General features: G+C 37.4%; 1 protein-coding gene across 10 annotated transcripts in view; it reads left to right on the top strand.

The window, feature by feature from the left end:
• Window positions 1-24190, top strand: part of PCDH17 (protocadherin 17) — a 102298-nt gene that overhangs the window by 21317 nt on the left and 56791 nt on the right. For 7 of the 10 annotated variants that reach the window (XR_005584672.1, XR_005584673.1, XM_039488450.1 and 4 more), the window contains exons 2-3: window positions 10651-10709; window positions 10842-11014. Coding sequence is in view for 8 of the 10 variants with exons in the window: in XM_039488450.1 (XP_039344384.1) it covers window positions 10651-10709; window positions 10842-11014 (232 nt within the window). In the remaining 2 variants the exon portion in view is untranslated. Of the gene's footprint in view, window positions 1-10650; window positions 10710-10841; window positions 11015-11406; window positions 11505-16199; window positions 16355-24190 lie in introns of those variants that run through there. The other 3 variants (XM_039488487.1, XM_039488523.1, XM_039488459.1) reach the window with 3 other exon arrangements.

Here is a 24190-nt window from a genome sequence, read left to right on the forward strand (position 1 = left end):
ATAAGAGGACAGTTGTTCCTAGATTTCTCTAGAATGGTTTCACTTTTTAATTCTATCCTCCAAATAGCTAAAATTCTTCATTGCTGATTTATGTACAACTCCTTGTTCGCTATTGGGACAATACCTTTTGTTAATGGTAAAGGTCTGAGGTTTAAGGTTTTTATACCGAAATAAAAAACTAAGTCTTCCGGCCAAGTAAACACACTCAGCAGCAGATTTACCAAGAAATTATTCTTTCTCTTTGTGGAAAATTGTACCATGTAGAACATACACAGTTTCTAACAAAATCAAGACAATTGTCTGTTCTCTCAAAACTAGATTTGGCAGAAAACAGTTCTTTTGTCTTGCGAAGTGATTGCCAGTATGTAAGAGCTCTGTTTCACTGGGAGGAAAATACTTGGAATTAAGGTTTTCAAGAAAAGAATTGGAAGATGCTTGAATTAGATATTAAGTGGCAGTCTGATAAAGGGGAGTGATGTTCCATTTCATTTTCTGCTAATGTTTAATTAAAAAGATGTTAGAGTCAGCAAAGATATTTTGCTTTATTGTAGTTTCAGGTATGAACATCTACATAAAATAGACTTGCATTGAATCACACATTTTGCAGATGTCATGCTTGTTCTTGTAATTCTGAGAAAGATTATGAATATTCTAGTTGCCTAATATTCATAAATCTGATTAATGTTTGTCTTCTTTTGTAGATATTAGAATAAATCTTCTTCTAATATGACAGTTATTTCTGGGTACAATTTGTCAAGAATACTTGAATACCATGTTTCTCTAAAATTTTCTGGATTTGTGTTGTTTTTAGACGTTTATTTTTACAAGGGAGGGAGCTGTTAAGTTGCAATCTTGAATTTTCTGTCTTATTTTCTAATAATTTTATACAAGCTAATTAGAAATGTACCAATAGTGGATTTCAGTCTGGAGAATTACAGTGTAATAGTGGCCTAATTTTGTAAAACAGCTTTTAAATTTGCACCTATGATTTTGGAAGCTCTACACATGCACAAACACCCAAATTTGTGCCAGTAAAAACCTTTGCATTCACCATTGTGGGATTTTGTGTACACAAATATTAAGAGGCAAGGTTCAGGCCCCTTTGGAAATTAAATACTCATGTAAGGGACGTACTTATGTTTCCAACATGGATCCAGATCATATTCTTCTGTCATAATACCCAAGGGAGATGACTCTGGAGGAGAAAATCTCCACAGGTATCATGAAGTTGCCCTATGTTGTCCCATTGGGAAATAGTGGCATGTGTGCAAACTTGGTGGATCCCAGAGAGTGTACCGTTCTCCTGAGAATCTTCCCAAAAGAACAAAACCTCTAGAGCCATTGTGGAAATAATCTTAATTTACAAAACATCAAAAACATTTCATTTCAACCAATATAGATCAGTGCCCACATTCCTCCCTTGCATGGATTCACAGAAATTAGAAATAGGAGAGACCTGTTAGCTCTGCCAGGCTATCCTCCCCTGCCACTAGAGGAATGTTCACTGTAATACAACATCATCTAGTGCTGTATCCAGTCTTGTTTAAAATGTTTCAAATGGTGGGGCTTTCATATCTTTCTATAGGAGACTATCCCATTCTAGTGGATCTCATTAGGAAGCTGTTCCTAATATTCAGCCTATTTTTATCTCAATTTCCTCCTTTCCTTTCTCTTAAATTAATTTTTTTGCAAGTAGTAACTATTGTAAAATTAAATAGTAGAGCCTAACCAGTGGACATGCAAATTTCTGGGTCACATGGTTGTGAATTTGGAAATTGAGAATTCTAAGTTCCCCATGTGTAAGGAATAAGCAACTACAGTGTTTGTGTACTGAAATGTATTTCTTCTGAGTTCACAGATCCCAGCTGGTATCACAGAATGTGGATAGGTAGGTGTGTACCACAGCATGCAATTTCAAATTCCATCCGGCCAGCATTTCTTATGACTAATAGCAGTATTTGTATGTGTGTTCTTCATCAGTACTTTATTATCACCATGCTTGATCCCTGTCTAATGCACTGTGTTAGTTAATTTTACTCAGTGAACATCTTGAATTCCAAATAAAATCTCCAAAATCTGATGCTATAAAAGCTGTCCTTTCTGGGGTTTTGGTGGGAAGGTAGGTAATGCTATCTGCCTGTTCAATTGGGAAGCAGACCAGGGTGCATTAGTGTAGCCCCTTGGATGGGCTGCTCCAGGCTTCAGATTAGTAGCTGTTGCCCTGCACCCCTTATATGGGGATTCCTGATCACTGAATACATGTAAAGTGCCGTCACCTCTCTGCCCAAATATATTTGAATCTGGTGTAGAAAACACCTGCCTAGCAGCCAGCGTGGCTGCCCCAGCTAGGCCCTACTATGCAATGGTTCTGTGGACAGTTCTAATAATTATAAATGGCAGTTCAGTTCTGATTCTTGAATACCCATTCAACATCTAGTTCAGACAAAAGCTGACCAATTAATTATTTCCTAAAAATTAAAATTATTAAGAGAACTGCTTAGATTGCAACATTTACAATAATAAATAGTGTTTAATAGAGGTGTAATTTGCATGCCCTTTTATCTTCCTTCTCCTCCAAACACAAAAGACTGAATTCTCTGCTGTTGTAATGCCACTAAGTCTTAAAGTTTGACTCTGTTACTTTGGTTGTGTGATACCAGTGGTACTTGAGGTCTTATCCTATAGTCCTTACTCAAGTAATTAAAATCCCATTACAGTCAATAAAACTCCTATAAATGATTGTGTTACATGTAAATGAGTTCAAAAGTTAGCAAGGAATATGGGCATACAGTGTACCACTAACAATATCTGCAGCTAATAACATGGAAAGGTTTTTGGTAGTCAGAGTGCAACAAAATGCTTTTTGCTGGTGCTAGGTTTTTCAAAAGCCATACATTGCTTAGAATTGCAGCTGTGTGGTATAAAGCGGTACGACTAATACGTCTGCTGAAAATATTTAAGATGAAGTTTGATGAAAATGTTTTGTATCAACTTTCATCAGTATTACATTTAAAAATTGTTTTTTAATGTCTGCTCATTTAGGCTGGGATTGTCAATACAACCCATGCGAGTTAGGCACCCAAATAATTTAAATCAGTGTGAGTTGTGAACCTGACTCCCTTAAGCACCTTTGAAAATCTCCGCCTCAAAGCTTAATGTTTAGTATTTATTATCAGTGGCTACAGTGTATGTAAGGATAGTATATGTAAGGATTTTGTCCTCTCGCTTAGAGAGCCCTGCTGTAGCTCATCATTAGTAGGGAGTCTCCAAGCTTAAGTGGTAAAAAGTCTATGTTTCTGGAGTTGAAGGAGTAGGATTTTACACTTAGTTCTGCAACAATACATAGATTATCTAGTAATTGTGTGTGTTCTTTTGTAACAATGGACTTATTGTAGGATGGCACCCAACTGTTTGTTTTTCTGCTAAGTATAATATGAAGAAAATCAGTCAAATTATTATTGAGTTACAGGTCATTAACCTTTACTTTGAATATGGAGCTTCATGGTAGCAGCTCCATAGTTAAGATTGCAATTAGGGTTCCATTATGAACCCTGTTTTTTTTATCTCTTGTAACTTGGCATAGAAAAAGTATTTTCAGCTAAAATTCACTTTAACATTTAAATTAAAATGTATGTATGCCAAAGAATGTTAGTTTATACAAAAAAAATTTAAAATAATGGAAATGGGAAGTAAATAATCAAATACTCATTCCATACAACCTCTTGAATAAATGTTTGTTCATAAAATGTCACATCTAATATTCAAAAAACAACTTTAACTCTGCTGCCGTATACCAAACTGTCATCCATCTAGCAGGGTTATGCTTACACCATAACACCTACATCATTAGACATTTTATAACTCTTAGTTCTAAATCTTTTCGCCACCCTCCCCCCCAGCTCCTCTGTGCTTCTCTGGCAGTGGAAAGCAGACAGCTTGCTCACTCAGTCAACTGGGTTTCCCCTTAAGTAGGCAAATCCCCAGGTGATACAAATCTGGTATAGCCTACTGTATGCACCTTGTTCCTATCCCCCTTGGTACTGGAGACTGAAGGGGGTGTGGCCACAACACACATTGCTCCGAGAATACTGGCAATACAGTACTGCTATGGGGCAAGTACAAAACAGTGTAACATGGCTTGCTCTTTCTTGCACCAGTGATCAAATACATTGAGATGATCCCAAGATTGGAAGGGAAAGATGGAGAAAAGCCATCTACACCCTTTCCCCAGGTATACTATTGGCACTGGCCCATGGATTACAAATGAAAGTGTAATAATATATTCTAGACCTACTCTATCTCTCTTCCTTTATATAAGTAAGTAATGTGCAAGCCTTGGTGAAGGAAAGGAAATAATTATTATTATTTATTATTTTTAAACATCATAACCCTGTGTGCCTCGGAGGAAAGAGGGTGAGAAGTTTGCAGAAATGGCCTGTTATGATTTGGTTATTATTCCTTGGGAGGATAGGTATGATGTATGATACAGATGGTATGATGATTGGTGCAGTTCCAAGAATCTAGATAGAAAGTTTGAACAGAGTATTACAAGGCATGGGCATAGATGTAAGGTGGATTGAGCTAAATTTAATATCTGGCCTGTATCTGTAAGATAGCATCTTTGACTGTAGGAAGATAAAAAAGGAAATTATATTGAGCTATCCAGTCTATATAAATATACCGGATGAGGTAACTTTGGCTTTTTGCCTCATAGTAGAATGATAGATGGGAACAGTGTTGATTCTGGGTGGTCTCTTGAACATAACACATCATTGGGATTAGGAAGAGGTGAATGTCTGATTAATGAAGATAAGAGCAAGAGGTTGGTATCTCTGGCCAATAATAGTTAAGATGAATGGGATCTGGAAAATGGTCTGTGGTTGGTTCTATTGGCTATAACCAGTATGCTGGGTGGGATGATCTGTGATTTGTGAGCAATGGTAGACTGTTTTCAGAATATATATAGTGTAGGTTGGGTGATTATAAGAGCATTTCTGGTCTATAGGCTGAGATTGAACAGAATACAGGGGCAGAGTTAAGGTTGTTTTGGGGATATGTTATGTGATATTTAACATGTAAACATTTAAGAGAGAACATAGCCTAACCAAAAGAAGGCTGAGGGGAGATATGATTCCTCTTTATAAATATATCAGAGGGAGAAATATCAGGGAAAGAGAGGAATTATTTAAGCTTAGTACCAATGTGGACACAAGCAAATAAATATAAACTGGAAACTAGGAAGTTTAGACTTGAAATTAGATGAAGGTTTCTAACCATTAGAGGAGTGAAGTTCTGGAACAGCCTTCCAAGCGGAGTAGTGGGGGCAAAAGACATATCTGACTTCAAGACTAAGCTTGATAAGTTTATGGTGGGGCTGGTATGATGGGATAGCCTAATTTTGGCAATTAATTGATCTTTGATCACTGCTCTACAGCCAAAATGCTTCTGAAATAAATGTAGTCAAACTTTACTAATTCTGGGTCACTGAGAATGAAAATGATGCTTAAAATTGTTGATTGGCTCTAGTTTTCAAGTTATGCTATTGGGTCAGTATATACGACCCTTGACTTGGGAATAGCGGAGGATAAGTGAGTTATAAAGGAAAGGGATCTCAATTTAAACCAGAAATGACTAAAATACATCTTTGACAGGATCTATGAATAAATCTATGACTGGGTTTGGACAGTACTTGCTTTTTAGGCAAAACAATGAATGATGCAATCTGAAGCTGGTATTGCGTCATACATGATATGAATTGCATCATGTTATTCCTAGAAGTCATGGATGATGCAATCATAACGAAGCTTACATCACTCTGCTGAACAAATTGCCCTATATCAGCTCTAGAAATCATACAGTGTCGTGCTCTCTTATTTGTCAGTGTTTGATTTTGCAAAGGGACACATTTCTGTTTAGCCAAAGTGAGCAGAGATGCCTCGTACTTGTGTGAACAGTGCAGATAACTTCTGCTATGTTTGTGGTGAAGTGACTTTTGCATCACAAAAGCGCAGTATAACTGCTATGGTTAAGAAAGCCTATCACCTTTATTTTGGCTGCAAAATTGGAGATCAGGACAAGAGGTGGGCCCCACACATATGCTGCAACACTTGTGCAACAAATCTTCGCCAGTGGTTGAACAGGAAAAGGAAATCTATGCCTTTTGCAGTGACAATGATTTGGAGAGAGCCAACAGATCATACCAGCAATTGTTACTTCTGCATGGTGCCTCCAGTTGGGAAAGATGTGTCAAAGAAGAAAAAGTGGACTGTGCATTATCCAAACATTCCATCAGCTATACACCCAGTACCCCACGGCGAAGGACTGCCGGTTCCTGATGCACCAGAATCATTCTCACTTGAGTCAGACGAGGAAGAGGAAGAGGATGAAACTTCTGGTCCTGAACCATCAATGTCACAGGACCCACATTTTCTCCCATCATCCTCCTCTGAACCACACCTCAGAACACAAGGTGAACTGAATGACCTTGTCAGGGATTTGGAGCTACCCAAGAGTAAGGCAGAGCTGTTGGGCTCCAGACTACACCAGTGGAATCTCCTGGCAGGTGATGTTAGGGTTTCCATGTTCCGTGACCATCAAAAGGATCTTGTCCCATTCTTCTTCATGGAAGGTGATCTTGTAGCCTGCAACAACATCGATGGTGTGATGGCAGCCCTCAACATTGTTCACGATCCAGATGAGTGGAGACTGTTCATTGATTCATCGAAGATGAGTCTTAAAGCTGTTTTACTGCATAATGGCAATGTTTTGCCATCAATTCCAGTTGGTCATGCAGTCCATATGAAGGAAACCTATGACAACATGAAACAACTTTTGAGGTGCATAAACTATGACCAACATCAGTGGCAGCTTTGTGGCGATTTGAAGGTTGTTGCTCTCTTGCTTGGTCTGCAGACTGGATACACAAAGTACTGCTGTTTTCTCTGTGAATGGGATAGTCGTGCAAGAGATTCCCACTACATCAAGAAAGATTGTCCACTCCGACAGTCATTGGAGCCTGGGAGGAAAAGTGTACAGCATCCACCACTTGTTGAATCAAGGAAGATTTTGTTACCACCCTTACACATCAAGCTGGCTCTGATGAAGAACTTTGTCAAGGCCAATGACAAAACACAAGCAGCTTTCAAGTACCTCCGTGGAAAATTTCCAAGGTTAAGTGAAGCTAAGATAAAGGAAGGTGTCTTTGTTGGTCCTCAGATTCGTGAACTTCTTCGAGATGATGCATTTGACCATGTACTGCGTGGCAAGGAAAAGACGGCATGGAAAGCCTTCCAGTTGGTGGCAATACATTTTCTCGGCAACAACAAGGCAGACAACTACAGGTTGTTGGTGGAAAACCTCCTCAAGGCATACAAAAGCCTTGGTTGCAACATGTCACTAAAGATACATTTTTTTGCACTCTCATCTAGATTTTTTTCCACCGAATTGCGGAGCAGTGAGCGACGAGCACGGCGAGCGATTTCACCAGGACATTGCAACAATGGAGAAACGCTATCAGGGCAAATGGAGCCCATCAATGCTTGCAGACTATTGCTGGACAGTGGCAAGAGATGCTCCATTTAATGAATACAAGAGACAAGCCAAGAAGCGCCGAGTAGACACTGAATAGGACTAAACTATGTACATAATAGTTTTTTGCCTTTTGTTTCATAATAAATTTTATTTATATAACCCTTTTGCTGATTTTTAAAGTGTTACATAAACAGGACAGGTGAAATATTATCATGTAAAGCAACCATAAACACATGAAAAGACCTAGGTTTACAATTTATGATTAAAACTCTACTATCTACACAATATACATAGACATAAAATGTAAAAACTTAAATAACTTAGAAACAGTAGCCAATCAGTTGTTTTAATTGTCATATTTGAATTCAGCACATCAAAATACATAATAAATAGCACATTTTCTCTCTGAAGCAGACGACTTCTCAAAAATTGTAGACCAGTGTTATTAGCAGGTAAATATGCCCAATGGTCTGTGATGGGATGTTAGATGGGGTGGGATCTGAGTTACTACAGAGAATTCTTTCCTGGGTGCTGGATGGTGAGTCTTGCTCACATGCTCAGGGTTTAACTGATTGCCATATTTGGGATCAGGAAGGAATTTTCCTCCAGGGCAGATTGGCAGAGGCCCTGGAGGTTTTTTGCCTTCCTCTGCAGCAAGGTGCACAGGTCATTTGCTGGAGGACCTCTCTGCACCTTGAGGTCTTTAAACCATGGTTTGAGGACTTCAGTAACTCAGACATAGGTTAGGGGTTTGTTACAGGAGTGGGTGGGTGAGATTCTATGGCCTGCGTTGTGCCGGAGGTCAGACTAGATGATCATAATGGTCCCTTCTGACCTTGAAGTCTATGAGTCTGTTCTTACAGTTATCTTCCTTCTCCCATTCCATTATTGTTATTTTAATTCCTTTAAATAACTAATTTTTAAAACTGTAATATTCATTGATATATGTACATTACAGCCTACATGTTAAGTAGCAAGCTTAATATAAATAGAAAGCTAACAGAGGCTTTTTTTATTATAGTAGATATTAAGGATCAGGTTTCAAAAGGGCCAAGCACCAAACTGCTTCTGTTTAGGCATCTAAATGAAGTGGCTGGATTTTCAAAAGTGCTCAGCTCCCTACAGCTCCTACTGTGAGCACTTTTCAAAATCTAGCCTCAATAGTGAGAATTGAGCACTTCTGAAAATCTGGTTCTAAGAGACTTGCCTAAGGTCACATAAAAAGCCAATGAAAGAGCTGGGATTAGAACCCGTAACTCCAAAGTTCCATTTCACTAGACTACGTTTTCTTAGGTTATACCTAAGAATATGATGTTTCCCACAACAGAGTTCCCTTTTACCTTCTAACATCTCAATAAAATCAGTTGCTATATGCATATATAAACCCCTATATTTGAAAAGCACTGTGAAGATTTGAGGCTACAACAATGAATTGAAGCCATAAATCTAAAACATTTTGTTTTGAAAAAAGAGGAGTAAAAGTCTGATTCTGTTGTCAGACATATGATTTGCATTGCTACGCCTCTTAAAAGAAAACTCTCACATGTGCAAAATCAGATTATTTTTAAATCAACATACACAGTGTGGTGCATTTCAAATCTGAAATTTGAAACTGCTTCAAATGTTAATACAAAATGCCTGGTAATACTGTACCAGCTGTCTGTGCCAAAGAGTTAATAAGCAGTAAGAGGGTGGGGGGGGGACCACAGAATAAATACTCTTCTTTAACTAGTGGGTGAGAGAATGTAGTTTTCCCCCAAAATAATCTGTAGTTTAAAAATACCCACCACAAGTTATATAGCTAAGTTTATTTTGCATATACTGGGAGACTGATGGATGTTTGATAGTTGGTTGCAGCAAGCAACTTAGAAGAGTAGATTTCAGATGCAGGGTCACATTCTCCCAAACTTCCCATGCAACCTACAAATGGCAGCAAATCATTCTTATTACAGTGGATCTTCATCAGTTGCATATAACAATAAACAAACCTAAGAAATTAAGTTGGGAGTGAATAGGGAAAACAAATATTTAAGAGACTAGTCATTTATGTAAACACTTGTCCCGCAACATTAAACCTTACCTTGGGCCTTCTGCTTCGTTAATTGAGTGCTCCCTGTGTTACTGATACTTATGCGCTAGATGCTGTTCCAGAACTCATTGCTGCGGAGCATAATGGCGTGATATGAAGTGTTTCAGAAAACAGTGGAAGCTTTGTCGCTAAGTCAGCTGCAAGTAGAAGTGACATGTATGAATGTATAGTATATGGTGTTTTATGAAAGATATAGTCTCTTTCTCTCTCTTTCTCCCAAAGAACTCTAGCTGATGATACAAGGGGAATTCAGTTCCCTTTGGCAGAACTCCATGTCAGTCTGGATGCTGTAAATACTCCTGTTCTACAGTTACTTAGCTCATACTGCTAAAAATACACTAGTCACGGACTTTATAAAATATCTTCTTTTTAAAAAATGTTTTGCAACAACAATCATTTAATGTTATTGTGTGCATGCATTCCCGATTGTTCAGAAACAGCTATTAATACTGATGAGAATTAATTAGAGAGACAAAATCAAATATATGCATAATGCTTGCATTTGTTTCTAGTAATATTTAAAAGAAAAGACCCATAAACCACAAACACAAAGATTCTTAAACTATTTTTTTTGCAATTCAAAAGCAATGTGCTAGTTTAAATGAAATTGTATTCAGCAATAAAGGCATCAGAATGATGTAACTATGTTAAAAATGAGTATTATTGAATAATTCACTTTTGTAATATGCAAATTGGGTAATTTTTTTCTTTCCTCTCTAATAACCATCAGTCTTAATATCTAACTAATGAAAAAAACATAAACAGTGTCATCTGTCAGGTTACTGACAGAGAATACCACTTATTGGAGCCTCATTGTTTACTTTAGCAGGTAATTTGTGGACCGGAATCATTTAATTGTTCTGAGTACATAATTACATGCCAGCATTTTCCAATTTAATTAAAATGTACAAATCTGAAGATTAAGGGATTTTTTTGAATTATTAATCATTTCTCCTCTAGGAAATCTTGTTACTCTGCAGGAGATTTGTCCAGTGTACAACTATACGTATTTTTTTCCTTCTCTTTCACAGACAGACAATTTTCCCGCAGAGCCCAATTACATGGGCAGCAGGCAGCAGTTTGTTCAAAGGTAAGGCCTATTAAATAACTTTCTCGGCTTCCCCATTTGCATTCTTGTCAAAATTGCTTTGCCAGAGAGTACAATTCAAATTGGAACAAGTAAATACAACTCTCTCTCCTTTTTTTAAAATATGTATTTCAGTAGCTCCACGTTCAAGGACCCAGAAAGAGCCAGCTTGAGGGACAGCGGGCATGGGGACAGTGATCAGGCTGACAGTGACCAAGACACTAACAAAGGCTCCTGCTGTGACATGTCTGTTAGGGAGGCACTCAAGATGAAAACTACTTCAACTAAAAGCCAGCCACTTGAGCAAGGTGAGTGAATCTTCCAATGCCTACAAAGTGTAAAGCTTAAGCAATCATTATAAACCTATTAGTGCTACAGTTGGAGTTTATCATGGTGGAATAGCCCATTGATAATACTATCAGCTGAAACAGTAAATCTTGGCCGAGAGCAAAGAATGTTCAATATCTTTAAGTATAAACATGAAACTGCAATAGCCTTTTTTTTATTCCAAAGAAGATTTAAAAAAATAATTAAAAATTAGTATTTTTCCAAAACTATTAGAGTATACTTTGTTTGCATGGACATTTCCATAAATGTATAGTGTACACTCTTTCTGCCTAGGCATGCCTTGAAAATTGAAATTAGATATGATTACAACAACAGACAAAATAACATCGAGTTATTTCCATTCTTTACATAGTTTGGAGTGAGGTTTAAGAAAAGACCTGGGATATCAGGGAAAAAAAAAACTGGATCAGAAGAAATTTTCAGTTCATGGCTATATTTTCCTATTTGTAACGTTGACTTCACTATTCATTTCAATATAAGAAGCGAAGTGTCAAATAATGGCATCATATGATTTTCAGTATAATCATTTCATTCACACCCTAAGAAAGACGCAGATAAGTGTCTGTGAAGCTGCTACAATGATTTATACTAGGACAGCGGCAATGCTCTATAAGTATGCATTCTGATAAATAAGCATGTTTATTGCCTAAAAGTCTGTGTCCAATTCATTTTTTTATGCCTTTTCACTAATTATATCTTCTATTTCAAAAGAAATATGACATTTCCTAACAATGTCAGCCAAACTGAATGCTCCAGCATCATGTGTGTTTGTGTGTTTTGTTTGTAGTCTCAAAAGTAATGAGGAAATGAACAAATGAATTCTTTTGAATTTACTGTCACATATCTGTTAGTCATTTTAGTCTGTTGTGTGGAAAGTGATTCACAGTGTTAAGGATATTTAAAAATTGATTAATTAAGTCATTCTTAATGAGAAGCTATATTTATAATTAAGCAGAAATACATTATAAGCTTTTTATTAATTGGAACTAGATTTTTGCCTCTAGCACAGTCTGATTTGTAGCACATTCATCAGCAAATACACACTCTACTTCATTTTTCTGATCATGTTGAGATTGCAATATAATTTTTGTTGTGTACAATATTTATAATGCTGCAGTATAATTTATTCTGTGTGTATTGGAGGGTTGACCTCATACAAGGCCTTGTTTTCCAAGTAATAAATGCCAGAAAGATTATTTTTTTTCCTGACCTTTTACCACAGTGACTCTGCTTATAATTGGACATTGATCTGTATAAAGATGCAGTGCTGGACTTTAAAAAAAAAAAAAGAAATTGTTTGAACATGGATCTAAGTTTCTCAGTTTTTGTATAGAAAACAGAGGACAGGGTCTCCAGGCTTCAACATAACAGGTAACCTGAAAGTACAATGGAATTCCAAAAGACTAAAAAAAAAGTGGAATTAGGAAAGTTATGTTTTAATAATCTAAACAAAACAGGTGCATTTTTAGAAAAGGGTTAAAAGACAGAGTTTGTATTATTGCATTTTGTGCAGCAACATGTTATACACATCAACCCAGGTACAGGTCAGATTACAAAAAGACTAGTAAGCAAATTTATTCAACCATTCGTATTGCTTATTTTTGTAATCATGCAAAGAGCTATTCAGAAGTTTGCATTTGTCATCATATCTGGATGAGGGGTCCTATTAATCAAAAAACTACTCATGCAGTTGGCTCATATTACTTCCTCAGTTTCTTTTTATCCAGAAATTGAACTATGAATGTTAAGTGCAATCTGTTGCTGAATATCATCAGAAAACATTTAGGTAAATCTGTTTTTTTTGGGGGGGGGGGAGGGTTGCACAACAAATTAAATGTAAACATAGAGATGGCAAAGGGAGCTATTTTTCAAATGTAATTTAAAAGGGTAATGCTATTCATTTGTTGTTTCCTGTGAGTTCTTCAGTCACAAAATGGATGGTAGAGTTATGTAGACTAAGGTGCCAAACCTTCACTGAACTTCATATGGACACAGAGGTTCATCCATGCAGAGATCGTTGCAGGAATGAAGCCCAGAAGCCCAATTCTGTTCCTACCGAGTCAGTGATTGTTTTACTGTTGATTTTAATGCAAGCAGTATTGGGCTCAGTAATTGTACCTGCACCAGTGTATTCTTTCTCTTCACAAAATAGGTTTTGTTTTTTGAATGAAAAGGCTAGTTTGTGGGAGGACGACATATGACAAGTAAGATAGTGAAAGAAAATGGTCTTGTTTTCCATAAAGAAAAATTGACTTCCAGGGTAAAGGAAATGGAAGAGTGACCAAAAACCAGCTGTAGAAACCAGAACTCCAAGTGGTAGCAGAATTACTGGCTCTGTCATCATTCTAGTTTGCATTGAAGGATGGAAAACCATCAATTTGTAACAAAAATTTTAGCCTGGTGGTGTTTGTTTAAATAGATTTAAAATGCTGTTGCTTTTGTTGATCTGAGGTCAATTAGAATTATTAGGTGTTCAGCACTTTTTAATATCAGATAGTGCTTTAATGGATTCAGGAACCTAATGTTAGGGTTTTGAAACTCTTGGCCTGAGTTTGTGTCTGCAAACTTTTGTATATAATTTCCAAGCATTCCTGTCTGAAGTGTAGCTCCAGGCCCAGCCATGGTAACAGCAGCGGGAACACTAGTGTGAACTGAATATCAGAGGGGTAGCCATGTTAGTCTGGATCTGTAAAAAGCAACAGAGAGTCCTGTGGCACCTTTAAGACTAACAGATTTATTGGAGTATAAGCTATTCACCCACGAAAGCTTATGCTCCAATACATATAAAAGGTAATAAAAGGTAATAATTGGAGATATACCAATCTCCTAGAACTGGAAGGGACCTTGAAAGGTCATTGAGTCCAGCCCCCTGCCTTCACTAGCAGGACCAATTTTTGCCCCAGATCTGTTAGTCTTAAAGGTGCCACAGGACTCTCTGTTGCTTAGTGTGAACTGGTTACTGATATGTTAACAACTGTGTCATCTAACCTGGCTCAGAGCAGGTCTAAATGATAGGGCGGTTAAATGTCACTGGTTGATTTACACTTATGCTACCACCTGTACAGCCACACAGTGGTAGCAAAATGGGAAATTTTATGAAAAAAATGTCTAGGGTAGAAATAGCTTCTGGCTGGATATGGGGATCTGTGCAACCCAGCTCACTTTTCAGCTTCCACCAAAGGAAAGAAACAGTGGCAAGCAAAGCTCCAATACGTCTGCTGTTGAGAAAGTTTGATTTTGAAGGGGAAGTCTACAGATGGCACTTTTTGTTTTGCGCTGGCCTAAATACTATTAAATATGGGAGAAACTGCAAATGAGGGAATTTTTATCAAAACTAGATATTTAGCCTCAATGGAAAAAAAAACCCACACACTTTTTAAAAAGTCACTGGAACAATAAGTCTTGTGTACCAAACAAGCATGTCTCCATTCAGTTATTCCAGTGAAACCATCCTGCTGTATACTTCAGTCCTCTCTTTCTATAAAAATGTCTAGCTGTCTTTTAAACTTATTTACACTATCTGATTCACTATTCTTACTAAGCAACTTATTCAATATGCTTATGGTTTTGCCAGAATTTTTTGTTTATGCCTCATTTTTAGGTTGTATCCCTGAGTTATTTAAACCCTTTCAGGACAGTTTGAACTCATTCCCTTTGTTAAACACTTTTAACAGTTTTGGATAGTTCCTGTTAAGTTACCTTGAAACTCTTTTTGCTGCTCCAACTGAAATAGCTCATAGTATTTTTGTTTTCAATAGTATTTTTTAAATACTGGAATCATCCTTTTGGATGCCTATGGTTTAAACATAAGGGCAATAATATATTTTCCTGGAAAAGGTGACCAGAACTGAAAATCATATTCTAAATGGTATCTAGAAAATGGCTAGTACAATAGCAAAATAATTTGTATTCCATCCTTCTGTTAGTGCATCCTAGAAATCTATTTTCCATTTCTTTCAGCTATCCACAAAGCTGGATTTTTTTCTAATAACCCCTAAATCCTTTTCCTGGTTAGAATGCTGCAGGATTTCTATTTCATTTCTATTTTGGTTTACATCCTCTGTTTTCCCTACTTTTTCCTACATAAAACTATTTTTTTATCGTATTGTCAAAATTACTTTTGAGATCAAGTCTCTCTGAATCTGATAGTCTTGTTCAATATTTGCTGTGACACAAAGTGTGGTATCAGAATTTCAAATATATGGTATCAAAGTTTGCTTTTCATCCACACTTCACAGGAAGAGTTTGCATAAATGCTGTTGCCTAGTTAACAATAACTTTATTCTTGAGAGAAAAGAAAGGACAGAGGAGCCTCCTGAGAGGAAGATTAGAAGGAAATTCTTCAAGATTCATGTCAGAGACTCCTTTAAACCCAATAATCTGTTTACCAGGTTTCTCTGCAAGAGGGTACAGTTTTACACAACACAGCTAACCAGTATAAAAGGGGCAAAATGAACACCCAAGAAAAATAAGAGATACTAAAGCATCAACTGCAAAATATAATACTTCTTTCTTCTTACAACAAAAATACATATGCATCTTAACTGAAGTAGGCCTACCTGCAACAATCTTATAACAAAAACATTATCAGTGTTTTAACATCTGAAAGAATATTCTGAACTCTTGAGTTTGTCCATAGAACAAAGTCCCTTAAAGTCTGTTGCAGCTTGTTTGTTGATTTTTTCCACTCTTTGAGCAAGAGTGTGATAATTTGTTCTTAAAATCCAGTACTTTGCATTGATTCCCCAATAGTAAGCATGAGATTATAAGAATTTTTAACCAAGAATTTTTCTGATCTCCCCCTTGACAGCCTTGTCACGATTCCTGAGGTCCCCAGGATAATTAAAAGCCATTGGGATCTATTTAATTGACTGAAAATCAGCCCTTGATGGTCAGTGAGGAAAGATCAGGCCCAATTCTGTTCTGCTCTCTGACACCATCACCAATGCTTTTTGTGCCATTTGGAATGATGGGTTGTTGTACAAGTGCGTTAATTTAATGAGATATCCAAACAAGAAGATTGTGGAGAAATTCCTTTTCACAGTTTGATGATTGCCTCTGCTGAGAAACTAATTCAGGTTGGGAGTCCCCCAAAAACTGACACAACCTGTGAAATATTTTGTTCAACATTGCTTCCTCCCATAGGTTTTTCCCCCCGGACAGAACATCTTCTATCACATTCTCTCTGTGCCCAGAATGTGAATAGCTGTCAGACTGCACTACTTGTTCTGACGCCACCTAAGAATCTTTATGTCCAAGAGTATCATCCACTCCAACTTGGTTACCCCTAACATGGTCAGGTAAGAGACTACCTTGCTGTTGTATGTCAGGACTTGCACGCAATACCCATTCTTCACTTTCATCAGATTCAGTGTTATCCAGACCCAGAGCAATGCCAGCTTGTTTATACATAGAGTCTCTTACCTTTTGATGTCCCAGAGACTTTTCTCATTCTGATTTAGAAGTATCAGTTTCTAGAACTATAGAGTATAAAAACTATTTGATAGTGCCCAAAAGAAATGGGGTTGTATCCCTATCAGATTTGTTCCTTACCATACATTCCCTGGTATTCCCACTCCTTTTCTGACTTCTGTGTTTTAAGCAAGCACATCTGTAGTTTTATGTAAGCATTTACCATGGGAAATGCTAGCAACAAAGCTGCTGTATCAATGAAATGACCTATCTAGCCAGCTGTCTCTGACCAAATCAGTTACCAACACCCCATGAGATATTTGGGTAATGCAGTATCATTTTAACAATGGGGATTTTAGTTTAAGACTCAGAACCCATTGTGACTTTTATTATTTATTTATGGCTTTTATGATCAGCTCCAAAGGTTTCTTAATTTTCTGCAGTGAGTAGGATCTGATGAGAAACAGTCAAATGAAAGTCCCATTCAATTACATTACATAATGGCACACAGCTAAAAAGTGATTTTTTTAAAGCACTTATATACAAATACTAGAAGTCTAAGGTGGGTGAACTTGAGGGCTCTTACTAAATGAGGGTATTGACATAATAGGCATCACAGAAACTTGATGGAATGAGCATAACTAATGTAACACAGTAATACCAGGGTGCAAAATATATCAGAAGGACAGAATAGGTCGTACTGGTGGGGGAATGGTGCTATATAGGAAAGAAAGCATAGAGTCAAATGAAGTAAAAATCTTAAATGAACCAAACTGTACCATAGAATCTCTATGGATAGTAAGTCCATACTTGAATAATAAGAATATAGCAGTAGGGATATACTACTGACCATCTGACCAGGATGGTGATAGTGACTGTGAAGTGCTCAGGGAGATTAGAAAGGTTATACATTTTTTTAAAAAACTCAGTAATAATGGGGGTTTCAATTATCTGAGTGGATACATGTCACATCAGGATGGGAGGCAGAGATACAGTTTCTTGACACCTTAATGACTTGGAACCCACAAGAGGAGAGGCAATTCTTGATTTAGTCTTAAGTGGAGCACAGGATCTTGTCCAAGAGGTTAACATAGCTGAACCGCTTGGTGATAGTGACCATAGCATAATAAAATTTAACATCCCTGTGTGGGGGAGGGAGAAAAACCAAAGCAGCCCAGCCTGGTACCATTTAATTTCAGAAAGGGCAGCTACACAAAAATGAGGAAGTTAATTAAACAGAAATTAAAAGGTACAGTGCCAAAACTGAAATCCCTGCAAGCTGCAAGGAAACTTTTTAAAGATACCATAATAGAGGCTCAATTTAAATGTATACCCCAAATTAAAAAAACATAGTAAGAGGACCAAATAAATGCCAACATGGCTAAACAATGAAGTAAAAGAAGCAGATAGAGACAAAAAGGAATCCTTTAAAAAGTGGAACTTAAATCCCATTGAGAAAATATAAAGGAGCATAAACTCTGGCAAGTGAAGTATAAAAATATACCTAGGAAGGCTGAAAAAGAATTTGGAAGAAAAGCTAGACAAAGACTCAAAAAATAACAGAAAAAAAGTACATCAGAAGCAGGAAGCCTGCTAAACAACCAGTGGGGCCACTGGATGATCGAGATGCTAAAGGAGCACTCAAAGAAGATAAGGTCTTCATGGCTGAGGATGTGAGGGAGATTTCCAAACCTGAGTCATTCTTTTTAGATGACAAATCTGAGGAACTGTCCCGATTGATGTGCCATTAGAGGAGGGTTTTGGAACAAATTGATAAATTAAACAGTAATAATGGTATTCACCCAAGAATTCTGAAGGAACTCAAATGTGAAATTTCAGCACTACTAACTGTAGTATATAACCTATCGTTTAAATCAGCTTCTGTACAAGATGACTGGAGGGTAGCTAATGTGATACCAATTTTGAAAAAAGGCTCCAGAGGCAATTCTGACAAATACAGGCTGGTAAGCCTAACTTCAGTACCAGGCAAATTGGTTGAAACTATAGTAAAGAACAGAATTATCAGCCACATAGATTAACATGATTTATTGGGGAAGTAAACATGGTTTTTGTAAAGAGAAATCATGACTCACCAATCTACTAGAATTCTTTGAGGGGGTCAACAAGCATATGGACAAGGGTGATCCAGTGGATATAGTGTACTTAGATTTTCATAAAGCCTTTGACAAGGTCCCTCACCAAAGGCTCTTAAGCAAAGTAAGCTGTCATGGGAAGGTCCTCTCATGGATCATTAACTGGTTAAACGATAGGAAACAAAGGATAGGAATAAATTGTCAGTTTTCAGAATGGAGAGCGTCAAATATTGATGTCCCCCAAAGGTCTGTACTGGGACCAGTACTGTCCAACATATTCATCCACGATCTGGAAAAAGGGGTAAAAAGTAAGGTGGCAAAATTTGCAGATGATACAGAACTACTCAAGATAGTTGAGTCCAAAGCAGACTATGAAGAATTACAAAGGGATCTCACAAAACTGGATGACTGGGCAACAAAATGGCAGATGAAATTCAGTGTTGATAAATGCAAAGTAATGCACATTGGAAAACATAATCCCAATGATACATATAAAATGATGTCAAGTATCAGAGGGGTAGCCGTGTAAGTCTGGATCTGTAAAAGCATACCCACCGACAAAGTGGGTATTCACCCACGAAAGCTCATGCTCCAATACGTCTGTTAGTCTATAAGGTGCCACAGGACTCTTTGCTGCTTTTATAAAATGATGGGGTCTTAATTAGCTGTTACCACTCAAGAAAGAGATCTTTCAGTCATTGTGGATAGTTCTCTGACAACATACACTCAGTGTGCAGCAACAGTTAAAAAAGCTAACAAAATGTTGGAAATTATTAAGAAAGGGATAGATAATAAGACAGCATATATCATATTGCCTCTATATAAACCCATGGTATGTCCACATCTTGAATACTGTGTGCAGATGTGGTCTCCCCATCTCAAAAAAGATATATTGGAATTGGAAAAGGTACAGAAAAGGGCAAAAAAAATTATTAGGGGTATGGGTCACGTTCCATATGAGAAGAGATAAGTCGAGGACTTTTTAGCTTGGAAAAGAGATGACTTAGGAGGAATATGATAGAGGTCTATAAAATCATGACTGGTGTGGAGAAAATAAATAAGAAAGTGTTATTTACTCCTCATAACACAAGAACTAGGGGTCACCAAATGAAATTAATAGGCAGCAGGTTTAAAACAAATAAAAGGAAGTATTTATTCACACAATGCACAGTCAACCTGTGGGATTCCTTTCCAGGGGATTTTGTGAAGGCCAAGACTATAACAGGATTCAAAAAAGAACTAGATAGGTTTATGGAGGGTAGGTCCATCAATGGCCATTATCCAGGATGGACACAGATGCAAAACCATGCTCTGAAGTGTCCCTAGCCTCTGTTTGCCAGAAGCTGAGAGTGGGAGATAGGGGATAGATAATTTGATGATTTCCTGTTCTGTTCATTCCCTCTGAAATATCTGTCATTGGCCACTGTAAGAAGACAGGATACTGGTCTAGATGGATCATTGGTCTGACCCAGTATGGCCATTCTTATGTTCTTATAAGTAGATTGTTCAAGAAAACAGCACTTCTAAGCTTGCAAGTCTGATCAACTGTACCACTGGCCGTGTCCTCCTCATGAAAGTCCTAGGTGCAATGAACAGACTGAACATTGTGACTTTCAATTGGTGTAATACTGCTTTTGAGACAATCATCTAGCATTTTTGGTAATAATAATACTCAAATGGCTTTGCTGAAGTCCACTTTTGCTTAAAAAGTTCTCCTGTTGAATCTTTTAAGCTATCCATTTTGAATGCTTATAGCACTAAATACTTGTTCAAGGATTTGAAAGGTAGCACAAGCCAAAACCAAGACTTTCTGACCAAAAATATAGATCTGAACTAGTCTCTGTAAATGTACTGCCCCACTAATATTTCATAGTGGCCTCTCCTGTAAGGCCAATGAGCATAAAAGATATGCTTTAGCAAAGTTCAGCTACAAGTTGTTGGGCTAGATGCAAGAATTATTGGATGAAACTGTGTGGCCTTTGTTATGCAGGAGGTCAGACCAGATGATCGTAACATCTAAAATGTATGATTCTGAGAAGTATCTATTTCTGTATGTTATATGATGGGAGAACCTACCCCCAAATTATATTTTGAACAAAACTAAGCCTGAGCCCGTCTGACATCCAGCTTGTATTTACTGAACTGGAGGATGTACAGTGTGTTTATTATATTGCAAGAGGAAAGGTTTGTTTTTGGTTTTTTGTGCCATCCCTTTAAAAGTCCTTTAATAATGAATCCCCTTTTTGTTTGCATGTTTTGTTTTAAACTCGAGTCTACCAGTTAATTTTTAGATTGAAATTCTTCATTTTCAATCTCAATTCCGTATTGAGTGTAGTTTTTCGGATGGCATTTTGTGATGTCAGGCCAGGAGATAATAACAGCTGCTGAGAAGCAGGGTCCAAGCCACTATGCTGGGTTTCTGCCATAAAGAAAAGAGAATTCCCGCATGCTGCCTCCCTCCACCAATATGCTCCCCTCGAGTCTTTGAAGCTTTTGGGAGTTCTAGCAGTGAGAATAAAGGGGGAGTGGGATGAGGAAAAGGATGCTATACTAAAAATGGGCAGAAAAATTATATGAAGTGTTGACCCTCTGATGGGAGAAGGGGTCAGGTTAGCGTCTCTATCTATTTACTGCCCTTATATATAAAACAGATAAATTTAGGCAGATGTTACAGGAGTTGAAGAGTCAGTGAGCAGCACACTTTGCATGAGAATACCTTTATCTACTATTACCACAAGCTGCATTTTAGTTGAAGTTGGGTTCATCCAGACCAGATTTTCAACCAAGGGCATGTTTCATTTTGTTTGGGATCACCACTAGGATATCCTGGTGTATTGGCAGTGTACTTAAGTATATGGGAGAAACTAAATAAACTAAATAAAGTCACTCTCTATGACTGACTTTCAAAACATACCAAAAAGTATTTGTGTATCTGTCTGGAAATAGAAATGTGTCTTTGCAATACAAAGGGGATAATCAGACAGCAGGGCACTGTATGTGCACCGTTTGCTATGTTATGCCACTTTGTCAGACAGCATTTTACAGGCCACTTTGTTTTTTCTCCCAACAATTCACCTTTCTTTTTAACTGGAGGTAAGCCAGGCCAGACAGCTGTACTTTCCCAGTTCTACTCCAAGCCTGCCAGTCTGCTCCTCTCCTCTAGGGACTTTCTCCCAATTGACTGTGGGAAATAAGACTTGTCCTGTGGGACTGGCTCCCAGCCCTGATATTTGAAGGGTCAGTTGTGAAATGATTTCCATATTTTTGCTTCTATATCTTTATGTTTTTATTTTATAGACAAAGTTTCAGCACCAGATTAATTTGCTATATGATGCTGATGAATTCTTAAAGGGAAAGGGATTGAAACCTGACCTGGATAAATATTACTCCATTTCAAATGCTGTTTGCTTGGTGTGCTTGTTTGCACATCAGTACCTAGGATATTTTTCAAGCTCACAACTGTTTAACAACAGGTCTTGTGTTTGAACTCTGGGTGTAAAGGGTAAGGTTTGGGAACTATACTGTAGATGCTCATTTCTGTATGTATTTCTGAAAGCTAGAAATGCAGAAGTCATCTCCCTTCCCCCCCCTCCACTCACTCCTTAATACCCTCACCCCCAGAAGCCTCTATACCTTTTTCTGTAATCCTTATTTTGAAACCACCTTAGCTGTAGTCAGGAACAAAGTCATAGTACTGTGATTTGTTCTTCGAAGTCTTGGAATTCATAAGTATTTCACATAGTAGAGCTTTGTGCTTTTTTACTGCAAGAAAAGCAGAGAAAAGGCTCACAGTGCTCAGTAAGATGAAGCACTTCTGTGTCAAAATTATTATCTTGAGCTAACAATGTTCTTTCAGATTCTTTCTGTAAATGGAAAGAAAAGTGGGGGCATTGAGAGATCAACAACTTTGGAACAAGGCAACCAAAAAAGAGACAGTTCTTATTGTTTTAGGTTTTATATATTTTTCTGTGTAGTAAACAGCTATTCTGTTGTGCTTACTTTTGTGAATAGAAATTTTAGGCATACACACGTAAATTCATGGTGACTTTATAAAACCCATATTCTTGTGACATGATTGTACCCTTTACTCTTTTTCTGAGAAAGTTCTTGGTTTGGTGGGCTTATATTATAACTTTCCCTTACTTTATTATAGTTTCTTGTATGGAATTCAGTTTTATTTAAAAGTACATGTCTATGTCTGTGTATGTATCCAGTTATTTAAATTACATAATTAGAGCATATACATAATTAAATGTGATGATGGCCATATCCTCCCTTCCTTCATTAAAATGCACAGAAGGGGAAAATTTGCATTGAATAATCCCAAGGCTTTTTGTCAGTGAGCATCCTCTCCTCTATGACACATGGCTGGCTGTGGTGCAGAACTGGCAGGAGGTGTGGACTGCTGAGTGCTCCGAGGCAAGAATCCATGGAATATAATAATAATACTTAGCATTTATAAAGGGCTTTGCTTAGACACAGTGCTGTAACAACATTAACTGATTAATACTAATTACAAGTTGGGTTTACACCCCAGAGATGCTGATGTATATGTACTCAATGTGTATGTATATGTACTCAATGCACTTATCAGCTACCCCAAAATCCAAAATGGCAGCTGAGCTGGCTTCCATGTCCTGCTACCACTTCCCCTTCATCCCAGCAGCTGTACTGATATAACCTCCCTGCCCCGAGTGGGCTTCATATGTTGTGAAAGAGACTTATTGCTCCTGAGAGCAGCAGAAACTTCTGGTGCATATTTCATCATGTTACAGTTCTTTACACTGAGAACACTCCATGTATAACAGATGTTCCCTGACTACTACCCTTTCCTGAAGGTGACATGCCCTTTTTTTATGTTGCTGCTCTGCTGTCTGTTTTCTCTAAAGGAGCTGATAGTGGCTACATGTTACTAGGGGGTGATCCTGAATAGCAGCCCCTGTGCAGCATGCCAATCTACATTTAATTCCATCTGCTCCCCTGTGCTACACAGAATGGAGGGGAGCATATGCCCAATGTAACAAAGTTATGCTGTGACATCAGAAAATCTTTATTTAAATCTGTAAATGTGTTGTACAAATTTAGGACCAAATTCTGCTAGCCTTAATCACATGAATAGTCGCATTGAAATCAAGGCAGTCAAGCAACATATAACCCACAACTCCTAATATTTCAGATGTTAACTTTTTCTTTAATAGTATGTTATTAACGAACAGTTTCTGAAAGTTGATTATTTAAAAAATCCCAGTTTATTTTGAAGTATAGGAGCAGTGTGAAAAATTCAAACTTGTACATTTCTTATACCTGTTCCCAGACTCTAAAAGTGAATGCAGTTTGCAAGTGTGCTCTTATGCCAGGGCAGTTAGTTAACCTTCGTGTTTGTGAAGTTTAATAATTCTAGGGGAAAAACTGCTGCTGGCTAAAACTTAGTGTACAGTATCTCTACCCTACCAAAGTGAGAGAGTGTTTTATAAGAGGAAAGATTTAAAATGTTAGTTGTTTTTTTTAAATTGTGCATTAATGGGCACCTTAGAAAAACCTAATATAGGAAGACTTGGCTGTTTTAACAGAATATTTAACTTCAGCCCTCCTCCTTGTGGGTTATTGTGAGCTTGCATAACTCAAACCAGT

Source organism: Mauremys reevesii, linkage group 1 (assembly GCF_016161935.1).
Source record: "Mauremys reevesii isolate NIE-2019 linkage group 1, ASM1616193v1, whole genome shotgun sequence".
Classification (NCBI taxonomy): domain Eukaryota; kingdom Metazoa; phylum Chordata; order Testudines; family Geoemydidae; genus Mauremys; species Mauremys reevesii.